General features: G+C 40.0%; 1 protein-coding gene across 1 annotated transcript in view; it reads right to left on the reverse strand.

Annotated features, from left to right (window-relative positions):
* Window positions 1-10,776, reverse strand: part of YWHAE (tyrosine 3-monooxygenase/tryptophan 5-monooxygenase activation protein epsilon) — a 34,263-nt gene extending 23,487 nt beyond the window's left edge. The window contains exon 1 of the mRNA XM_068976237.1: window positions 10,606-10,776. Coding sequence (XP_068832338.1) covers window positions 10,606-10,669 — 64 coding nt within the window. The 5' untranslated portion in view covers window positions 10,670-10,776. The remainder of the gene's footprint in view (window positions 1-10,605) is intronic.
* Window positions 10,777-11,940: the final 1,164 nt, after the last annotated feature.

An 11,940-nucleotide genomic window follows, 5' to 3' on the forward strand; every position in this document is an offset into this window, starting at 1 on the left:
ACCACAGAAATTTCTCATATTCTCAAACTCAGGGTATATATATATAATATGTATATTATAATAATTATATTAATACGATTATAATATTTATAACATTTAACTCTGGAAAAATGGCTGAGAAAGCCTCTAAGAAGTGAGCTCTACAAAGTCATCTAGTCAAATCCAACTATATACCTGAAGTCTGTATTACAGCTGAGTACCCATCAAATGCCTTTAATTTTTAACTTTTTTAAATTATGAAAGTTCACGGGAGACTAGAAAAAAAGAGGACAAGCTTACATATAGTTCCATTATATATCAAATGCTGTAAGAAGCATTCTCAGTGACTCTAATTCAGCAACATGTTTGAAAAATGATCTATTCCAGAGGTTCTCAACCCTGGCTGTACAGTAAAATCTCTTAGAAATGTTTCCTTCCATAAAGGTAGACTGACAAAGGTGAACAAATAAGAAATTTTAAAATTTTCATGTTAGACTGGTTGAAATGGTCCAATTTTTATTTTAAAAACTTTTTTTATATTCAAAATGTTTTGTTGAGGGAAAAAGGTACATGGCTGAATAACATACGTAATAACTTTTCAATGAAAGAATGTAGCATATTATGTATATATACTATAAATACATGTTTTAGGAAACTTTTTACACATCTCTGAAACCCAGATTTTTCTTAATCAACAGTATGTCATGATGTAGTTAGCATCTTTATTACTTTATGTAAATAAAGTAATACATCTTTTACAGTTGTAAAAGATAAAGGAAGAAGGACCGTATTAACAGTATATATTAACTGTTGGAAAGAGGAAAAACTGACTTGACTTAGCAACTGGTCAAAAGACCCACCTGAAAAGCCATCAACCAAAAAAACACATAAAGAGAAACATTGTATCATTAAGTTCCTAGAGCTTCTCAGCTTTAGTCTCATATCAAGAATTTATAAACAGTAGTCTTTTTTCATGCTCAACACTGTTTAATTTCTTGATTCCTTGATTAAATAAAATACCATGTGAACATACTCAATGGCCATATGAAAAGCTAGGGACACGAATTAAGCACTAGTTAAGACTCCAAAGCTAGAAAGAAACAAAGACTCTCACAATGGGTAATGAGAAAGGAGACACTTCTTTAAAATATAAAACAGTAAGAAAAATTCCAAATTAATAAATGGAATTCTACTGATTACACTTAAGGAATCATACTATATAATCTAATAAACCCAAACAGTTTCTTACAACTGAATTTTACTGTGCAGTGAAACACTGAGACCAATTCTTGTCTGGAAAGAACAATGAGGGTAGAGTCTTTCTAGATTCTCTTTATCCTTGACAACTAACAAAAAAACATGAAATTCCATTAATGTTATTTGCGGGGAAATGCAGGATTTTATACACCTCTTCTCCAAAATGATCAAAATACCCAGAGTCCCTCTATTGCATAGTTCCTAGAGAACTATGTGACAGAGCTGCATTGAAAGAACTGCAAATGCAACAAATCTGAATGCATTATCCTGAGGAAAAAACAGACCTAGAAAGGGGAAACAGGTAAAATCAGTTAAAGTAAAAAAAGCAAAACCAATCTCTGAGGGAAAATATTCACAGACACTCCCTCACTAATCCTGGTGCTTCCTTAAAAGTTGATGTCACTTGGGGTATATTGAGGCCTCACCTTGCAAGCCTTCCAACCACCACTCACACTATGCTAAATTATATAAAATAAATATAATTAAGTGAACCAGTAGCTCAGCTGACTGGAGTAAAACTGAAAGTTACAGACACAATTTCCAGCTGAAATTAATTTGTTTCATAGCTACTTTCGTCTCTCTCCACTAGAAAATATACTCAAACCTACATACTATACTCTTCTGTCTTCTTCCTATATGAAAGATAACAGAATTAAGCCAAAAGACTGTTCAAAGCAACCGCTGAGTCATCAAGTTAAAATGTAAGGAACAAAATAGAGCAGCTGGCTTGAACTAATGTTTACATACCTATAAATATGAAAGTGAGTGGAATATCAGCTTGGAAATGAAAAGACTAGCTGAATCCCAGTGATCCCCTACCGCTGTCACTTTTCCTAAAGTTCTTAATCTTTATCTGTAAAACGGGTAGTACCTTCTCTGCAGGGTTGTTTTTGAAGACTGAGATAATGGTGAGCACCTGCAATAGCTGCCAATAAATCACAGATGGTATTAATACAGAATTTTACTATCACAGTCTATGAAAATAATTTTTGAGGAAAACTTTTGTTAATACCACTTAACTCTAGTTAATTAATGAAGAAAAAAATGTAGCTTTTTACAAAAGTCTTTGATATGGGACAGGAACCAGCACCAGATATAATGATGCCTTACAATTATACCGAACACCAGTGTTGTTATTTACTAACTCAAATTAACTCTTAATTACACATGCTAACAGAAGAGTAATTCTAAAAAGCATTTATATAGGGACTTTCCTGGTTGTCCAGTGGTTAAGAATCTGCCTTGCAATGCAGGGACACAGGTTTGATGCCCGGTTGGGGAACTAAAATTCTACACATGCCACGGAGCAACTATGCCCATGTGCCTTAACGACTGAAGCCACAACTACAGTCCTCTCACTCTGACTAAAGGTCCCGCATGACACAAAGATCCCATCCTGAGTGCTGCAACTAAGACCTGTCTCAGCCAAATAAATATTTAAAAAAATAAAAGCATTTCTACATTCACAGCAAAATAACCCCCTTGAAAGGACTTTTTGTCTATTCTGTTTACTGATGAATCCCAAGTGCCTAGACATACTCTGAATACTAAGGCTTTTCAAAACAATAATCCTGACACTCAAATGTGTACCATTTTTCTTATTCACGCACCAGCCTAAACAGAGAAGCCTCTCACTCTAAAATTAATTTTTACCTTCTCTTAAAAAAGGAGTAAAAAATTTTTAGCCTTGGGAATTCCCCTTTCACTGCCAAGGGCCTAGATTTGATCCTTGGTTGGGGAACTAAGATCTGATAAGCCATGCAACCGGTCCAGTAAGAAAAAACTTACCCTTTAAAAAATTTTAAACATTCCTAATTAGTTTCTGGTAGGTAGATAAACAAGACATCCTTTTACAACGATTTTACAATTTTGACTGCAGAAAGGTTCTCTCTCCCATTAGTCTCAATATTGATGAAGGGGGAAAAAAATCCCTCTTACTCTACTCAAACAGATTTCTCCTCTCAGAATTTAAGAAGATAATCCCCTCAGGCATGCATAACATGTCTATCTGTAGCAGAACCAAAAAGATGAGGTGAAGAGGAGGTAGAAACAGAAAGACTGGGCAAGTAAATGACCAAAGGTACAAAAGAGCTCAAAGTCTAAATCTTTCCATAACTTCTGCAAAATTTCACACAAATCTTAACTTTCATAGTAATGTATTTTTATTTTATTTGGCTGCCCCGGGTCTTAGATGTACCACGTAGGATCTTTAGTTGTGGCATGTGGGATTTAGTTCCCTGGTCAGGAACTGAACCAATGCCCGAAGCATGGGAGCTCAGGGTCTTAACTACTGGACCACCAGGAAGTTCCCAGCGTTAACTGGGGGGGGGGGGGGGGGGGGGGGGGGGAGTCTACTCTGCATCAAAAAAATTTTGTAATAATACCTTTTGACAAACTTATAGAAGCAAAATCATAACTGTCCTACGTGATATTTTCATAGTCAAAGGGCATATGTTTTGAAATTTTCATGGTAATCCTATCAAAATGTTTACTAATTTATAATTTAGCCCATTATGGGCAAAGTAATTAATCACACAAACTCTTAAACAGGACACATTTCTACAACACAAAGGAAGTCACAACAGCCATTCAAAGTCCTACTGTATCTTCAAATAGCTAACCACCAAGGATTTAGTAGTATTAATTCATAGCTTTCTTTGATCAGAACCCATTCACTGCCCAAGGCTTACACTAAGCCTTTAGAATCACTTCTCATGAAACTGGTAATAATTTTTCCTAGTCAGTAACCTGAGATTGTTAACATACAAATATTTTTAACCCTGATCTATTTTTTTTTTAAACTATGGAACCTTTCATCCCAAACCCATACACAACAGGTATTGTATTTGCTAGGTAGATCAGTATATCCTCCTGGATATTAACCTGAAATTAATATCAAAGAACTGCCAGGAAGTCCCTCTTACTTCCCTGGCAGTCCACTGGTAAGGGGCACAGGTTCCATCTTTGGTTGGGTAATGATCGAGCATGCATGATAGGGCCAAAAAAGAACTACATGTCAGCTCGTAATGGCCAAATAGCTTTATATCGCTTGAGAATAAATTTGGACAACCTTCATCTTCTGGATATGCAATTTTACAGAAGAGTTAAGATTAAGGATTTTATTTTGAAAACCTTTATACAAATATAACTTGGACACCAAATCCATGAGAATACAGTTGCTAAGTATAACTCAAGAAAGGTTATTCTCTAATACCTATGTATGTAGTTCTGCAGCAAAAACATTCACATCATCTCTGACAATGGGTAATACAAAGTCTTCATAATTAATACTACTACCTTATAATTATACACTGTAGTGGTTCAAACCCCCACAAGTTCGTAACACCCTGAAAATTAGCAAGCAAGGTAGACACTATTAATTTCCATTCTACAGATGGGGAATTCAGAATGATTCCAAGGCCTCTGCACTATACCACATGTGCCAAAGTACGAAAGTCATAATTCTCATAGTAATGTGTCTCCTTGAAATTTTACACACAGTTTAACAAACACATTTCATACTGCTTTAGCTAGATAAAATCCTGCCCTAATCACAAATCAAAAACCGATCTACCCAGCTACTCTAATGGACCACTGGAAGAAGGACAAAAAATTCAAGATTAAATTTCAAAAAAGATAAATCACCATAATGATCATGCTTTCTAAACTATTCAGGATCTGGTGTTCTAAACGTAACAGTCATGACAAGACTCAGGTGAAGACTTTAAAAATGTTATTTGGGCAACTTCCCTGGTAGTCCAGTGGCTAAGGCTCTATGCTCCCAATGCTGAGGGCCTGGGTTTGATCCCTGGCCAAGGAACCAGATTCCACATGTTGCAGCTAGGAGTTCGCATGCTGTAACTAATGATCCCCTCTTCCACAACTAAGACCTAGTACCAACAAATAAATCATTTTTTTAAAATGTTATTTGGAGGAGAAAGTTCTGAACATAAGACAGACGCTGCTGCTAACACCTAAGGCAAGTATTTTTATACACAAGTCTAGCTCAGAGTAGACATATATAAAAAACCAACACACTTGGCTTTGACACTATCAGTCAAATTGACTAGTTGGTATGCCAGCAAGCTCTATTTTCAGCAACTACCATATCCATGACTTTTCTAGCTCCTATTTGGGGGAAAGAGGACTGAGAGGAAGAAAGCTTTCACTTTGCCGTTCATTTGTCAAATGTTCTGCCAAATGATAACTTCACTGGAAAGAACACCAATATTATGGGGGTTCAGATCTAAGATCTTGGTTGGTGGTAGAGGGATGGACAAAGCTTCAGGAACTTTCTCAATGAGACAACTAGCAGTGCAGCAAGAAATGGTCTTAAGTAGGATGATCACGGTATTCCCAAGTGGCTCAGTGGTAAAGAATGCACTTGCCAAGGCAGGAGACACAAGAGATCTGGAGTTCAATCCCTGGGTAGGGAAGAAATCCTGAAGGAGGAATTAGCAACCCATTCTAGTGTTCTGGCCAAGAAAATCCCACAGACAGATAAGCCTGATGGGTTACAGTCCCTAGTATACCAAAAGAGTTGGACACAACTGAGCGCACATACACACATATACACAAATGCACACAGGATGATCATAGGTCAAGTTTGCAGCTCAAGACAACCCATTTCAGCACAATTATGAATTTGCATCCCTTCATTCTCAAGGTATCTTGATTTGGATTATAAATTATGATGACCCTTTTATTATTATGGCAGTTGTTATCACAACTTAGTAAACTTATATGAACTTCTGAAACTGTTCCTAGGAATGTGACCCGCATGAATATTTCATGAGCTCAAATAGTAAGCTATTTGAACCAAGTTGTCAGCTTCGATGTATCAGTATGTAACTGTATCAAACTGTTAACTGACCATTTCAAAACAGTAAATATATAATTTTGTTTCTGTTTCCCACTACCTCTTAACAGATTCTGTTTGACAGCTAACTAAGCTACTATTTGGAACATTTGTGAATCATTTGCCAACCTCTCTACCCTGAGATTTCTGACTATGTAATTTAAGGGTTGCATCCATTACAACTAGGGTGAGGGGCAGACACCTTTTAAAAGTACTTTATAGAAATGCATGGCACTAAGCTATATCCCAGTACAGACATTGTGATAAACCAAAAAATTTTTAATACCAACACTTAAATTACCTACAATCTCTCACTGTAGCTTCATTCACTGTGCCTTGTTTTTGAAAGAAAACAAAAGGTTACAATGGATATTAGTCAAGTCACAGATAACAAGACATATTATGTGACGTAACTGCTTAAAAAAAAAGAATACTCCCTTCCCCCACAAGGCACCACCTGATTTAGTTTCACATAGGTCTTTTGTGAGTGGCTCAGGAGAAATAAGAGTACTGGCTGGTCTAAAGGTCAGACAGACAAGTTCTGGCTTTGCTATACACTTGCTAAATAGTCATGTGATATAGAAAAAAAATATATTTTTAATCACTAAATCTCAAAATTCTCTTTTATGGACCATAAAATATAAATAACATTACCTACATCAGTATTACATGAATTACAAAATTTAAAATTTTAACCTTTATCCTATACCTGTCATTACTGTTTAAATACACACTTTACTGATATATAAGGCTGAAAACTTCTGCAAAATAGGCCTTACAGAACTTCAAAGGAAAAAATAGGTGCTTTCAGATCAACTTCTTAAAGTATTTGAAACTGATTTGTAAAATTAGATACATTAATTTACTATGATAAAATTTCACTTGCTTTATCAGGTTTCATAAAGTCAAGAAATTTTTAAAATATTTCATACTTCCTTGACCAACCTATTAAACAACTATGAAAAGACTGGTTGTTTGTATGGGCTTTCAGTGGGTTTGCTTGTACTAAAATCCAAAATTCGCTCAGTTTAATTGTGTTCTTCCTCATGCTAGAATTCAAATTGAGACCTTTTCATACAAAGGTGAAAAGAGTGCCTAGAAATGCCCACAGTAAGAATTTACCCTATCACCATCTCAAACTGCAAAGATTCATAATTTCATTCTATCCCATAGTTTTGTAAACCAACAAAATAGACTGAATGTCCAACATGCACAATACTGTACTGTGCACAAAAGTATCACAAAAGAACAACTACTTTAAATACAAAAACCAAAAGTAGGAGTAATTTTCTAACTGCATTATCCAACTCTGTTTATGATTAGGTAGGAAGAAAAAACATGTTCAATAAAGTTAGTTGAAACAGCAACAACAAAAATTACTTATAGTCAAAAGATTGATAATTAGCCTGTGCTTTTAAACTCATTTTCCCTTTTTCCCTAACAAGCTGGACATTAAGGAGTTGACTGAAAAACTGCACCCCACCCCTCAGAATAAGTCAGAGAGGGGGTCTGGTGTCTTAAAAGGGGTGCTCTCAAGCACTCAGAATAGATGCACTCCTGGTATTGCAGTCACAGACCGAATCAAACCTAACCCATCAAAATTTTACCCCTACCTCATGTGGAGCTAATCATCACAGGGAGAAGAGAAGTGAGGATAGGACAAAGCCAGCAACTACCCCCACAACCCAAATGTAGTTTATGTGGACCCCTCTATTCTCAAAAAATGTAGAAAGTACTCATTTCCCCACCACTATCCCTCGTATGGTTCATTTACATGATGCAAAGTTAAGACTTCAGGAATGCTAAAAGATGACCCGCTTAATATGGCTATGAATAATATAAAAACTGTCCCTGACACTACTGTTGTTATGTAACAGAAGGCTAGATTTAATCTTGAAAGTCGACCGTCTCAGCCCCAAACTTCTGTATTTTTTCTGTCTGCAACTTCAAACTGTCCTTTTCCTGAAGGCAGCTTAGTTCGTCCTCCAGTACCATTAAATAGTCTCTATCAATCGATTCCAATTCTCCAAAAAGTGTAGTGTTAGGTTCAACATAATGTGCAAAATAAAAACATAAAGTACTGCAGAAACAAGAAAAGCCAGTATTTATACCCAACTCCTCCAAACCAAATCATCAAATGTATTTTTCACCTTCCCCATACTTGATAAATTGTTTGATAACTAAAACCACGGAATCATTTTTTGTTACCACAAACAAAACTGAATTATTACACCCAATTAAGGAATGGACACAGGTACAGACTGATTCCTAATGACTGTCTTCCTCTTCCTTTCCAATGAATCCCTTCCAATTTTGTGCCCCAAAATCAAAGGAGTTCCGCTACCTGGTAGATCTTATATCCCACCCGCCCCTCACACCACCTTTTGATCCTGAAGGACACCTCTAACATTTAATCAACGTTAAGGATGTGGCTCTACAGTCCTGTGTTGAATAAGCAATTAAGCCTTTGGTCAAAAACGCTCAATACTCAATTCCAAAATATGATTTCACACTGAACTGTCACTTACTTGGAAGCTACCCAAACAGTTTTTAAAACAAGTTCTTAAAAAAAAAACTTTCCTTTCTGGTGATCACAGCAGTTTTACTCAGAGACTAAATCCCTACAGAAGAGAAAACATTCCAATATAATTTCGAGTTTCTTCCCAAGGGCAGTGATAGATTAAGAGGTGAACTTATTTGGGGCAAGAGGAGAAGAAAAAAACTTTCATTACAAGTACACCTACAGCTGTTTTGACTTTTAAATACCGAAATAAAGACAAATCTGACCTTGAGCTGTACTTCCCCATCATATCCCCCTACGACTCCTAACAAGAATCTTGTTCAATACAAAGAGCAATTTAAGGATTTATGAAACGAAATTTAGAGATCTTTACTCAATTTTGAGTTCGAGGTCTTTCCTCCTAATTTTCAAATTCCCGAATCCTAATGAATGACACACGCGGACTAGCCCTGAGGCTATTCACGTGACCAAAGGCATTCAAGTAAAGTCCCCACGCAGCATTTTGAAGTGGCTTAATTCAAGATCAATGACACCTGAATCCAGCCATATCTCATCCCACAACAGCATTAAAAACATAAAAACCATATATATGATTTTTTGTTTTGATAATGCTAGTTTAACGGATGTGGAGTCAATTCAAGTACCAAGGTCCAAAATGGGGGGAGGGGGACCCAAGTCGGGAGGGGCAGTTTAAAAAAGCAGCAGCTTGGGACTGACTGAACAGACACAAGGGCCATCTCAATAAAGTTCTGAAAAATGACTATCGCACCTTTAAAAACAAAGGAGCAGTGAAAGGAGAAAAATTGTTCAAATCTACACATAAAACCGTTTATTAAAAATGGAGGGAAGAAAACAGGATCTGCCGAGATCCCTTACGTTCTTAATAGAAAAACCTAAGTCGCTGCTGAGTACCTTGGGACTGGTAAAGACCCCCAACGAAGGAAGAACACACATTCTAATCCAGGGGAGTCAACCGAAATAGCCACTAAACGTTATTTGAAAACACTTTATTTTTCACCAGGTCATTCCATTTGTCATAATGCTGCGTATGAACAGGAAAGTCACCATTTTTAAATACCGGTGGACTGAGGCACAGGCATGGGAAAGGCACCGAGAGCAAGCCAGGGGCTCCTTGTTTCCTGTTCCACGTTCTACAGTTTACGGAAAATGCTAACAGAAACTTCGAGCTCTCCGGGCCAAGTCTGAGGAGAAGGAGCGTGAGGGACGTTTCTCTAAAGCTCCCTAGAAAAAGGCGAGATTGAACGGGAAACCTAAAAAACGCCACTACAAGGTGTGCCGGCCTAAGGGAAGGAAATCCGATCGTAGCATCTCAGCTGGCCTCCGCCCAAGGATGAACTGCAGTGATTCCCACTCTCTCCCTCCTCCCCCGACCCCCGGCTAAGGCTGGCCCCCACCACAAGCCCGGAGAAGCCCTCGGCTCGTAAGGGTCCTCCTTTGTGAGACTCCACAGCCGCCGCCCCACATTGGGCCTCCGGGGAAAAGCCACCGCCCCCACCCGCCATATTTCCCTGAAAGGCGCCCGCGCTCCAGCTCCCGGTTGCCACTCTCCCCCATGTGGCGGGTGTTTCTTCCTTCATCACGCCACCCAACTGTTCACCACGTCCCAAAACCGGCCCAGAAGTTCCCCTGGGGATTGCTCGCCCGGAGACACCACCCGCCATCTCCTCCCCCTCCCCCGCCCCAGGACTCGCCCTCCCCCCAGCCGCCATTTTACAACCAACTCCTCCACCCCATGGCCTTGGCCTCCTAGCTCTCCTGTGTTTGCAGATGGGGACGCCCAAGGGGTCAGATTCCTGGGCCTGGAGCTTCCTACCGCTCTGGGAGCCCACAGGCTATTTCCTGCTTCCCGAATCCACGTCCCCGGGCCGGGCTCGGCGATGATGCCGCCATTTTGTCTCCCGCTCCCGGCCTCTGTGGGCGGCGGCAGAGGGTCCGAGAATTCCAGCCCCCCGTTGCCCCCCCAACTCACCGTCGTATCGCTCAGCCTGCTCGGCCAGCTTCGCCTGGTACACCAGATCCTCCCGATCATCCATAGCGGCAGCGGCTCCGGCAGGGTCTGCGCGACGGATGGAAGCGGATAGCGTCTCCGACTCTCAGCCTCTCGCTCCGCGTCCGGGCAGGAAAAATGGCGGCGCCTCAATCCGGGACTTCCGCCTGCGCACGCGGACAACTGCTCAGCTCTATGGCAACCGCTCCCTGGCAACTGGCGCGGGGGGCGGGTCCGGGTGCTCCGCGCCCGAGGACGTTGGAACCAGCTAGCCGCCCCTCCTCCGAGAGCTCAGCGGTCGCTTGAGGCGGGAACTGCTTCTGCGGGGAGGGAGAGCGCCCCGAGGGAACGAGGGAGGCCAGGTGAGGCCGGCCTGGACCGCTCCAGAAGACAGTGAGCGGCAGAGCCTGGACTGCGGGCAGAGAAACCAGAGGCTGTGAAGGTTTTTGTAATGACAAGCCATCCTCTCTGAAACTGACTCCTCCTGTTTTCTCAGCCAAGCTCAGTCCTGGGCCTCATTCAGGGCCCTGCTGTAGCTGATAAGGGAAGGTCCAGTTTTCACACTTCACCTTCGCACTTTGCAGTCTTTTTCTGTTCCTCTCCCTTGGCCTTCTTTCCCCCATAGGCCCGCCATGGGGTAGGAACAGAGAAGTTCTTAGAAAAGTCTGGTCTGGAGTCCAAGGTGCAGAAGAGTAGGGCCGAGATCAGAATGAGATCCAGGAGGCAGGAATGGGAAAGAATCCATTGGTCTGTACTGCTTCCCAGTGGATTCCTAGCACCTTGTACTGAATACAGTATGCGGTATGTTGCAAGACTAAAGCTCAGGTAATCAGAACGTAAAATGTGTGGTAAAGTCTGCAATAAATGTAGAATAAGACTTCCCTGGTGGTCCAGTGGCTAAGACTCCACACTTCCTGTGCAGGGACCCCGTGTTCCACCCCTAGTCAGGGACCTAGATCCCACATAGGACAATTAAGATCCGTGGCAGCCCAATATGTTAAAAAAAAAAAATTTTTTTTAATTGTGGAATGAAAAGGTTGGAACTAAATTATGAAGAACCTTGGATGGCAAGCTGAAGGGTTTGCACTCCAGTGGGCACAAGGAAGCTATTTTTTGATGATTTTGCATGGAGGATGACACCATCATAATTATTCTTTATGATGATTATTAAATATTGTATAGCAGTGATTAAAGAACAGGATAAATTATCAGGCTATTTCATTAATACCACTGAAAGGTCATAGATGATAGCAGTGAAAATGGGAAGGAAAGGACAAATAGGAATAGTACTTCAGAGGGAAACAACAGGAGTTTGTA

Source organism: Capricornis sumatraensis, chromosome 8, assembly GCF_032405125.1.
Source record: "Capricornis sumatraensis isolate serow.1 chromosome 8, serow.2, whole genome shotgun sequence".
In the NCBI taxonomy this organism is placed as follows: domain Eukaryota; kingdom Metazoa; phylum Chordata; class Mammalia; order Artiodactyla; family Bovidae; genus Capricornis; species Capricornis sumatraensis.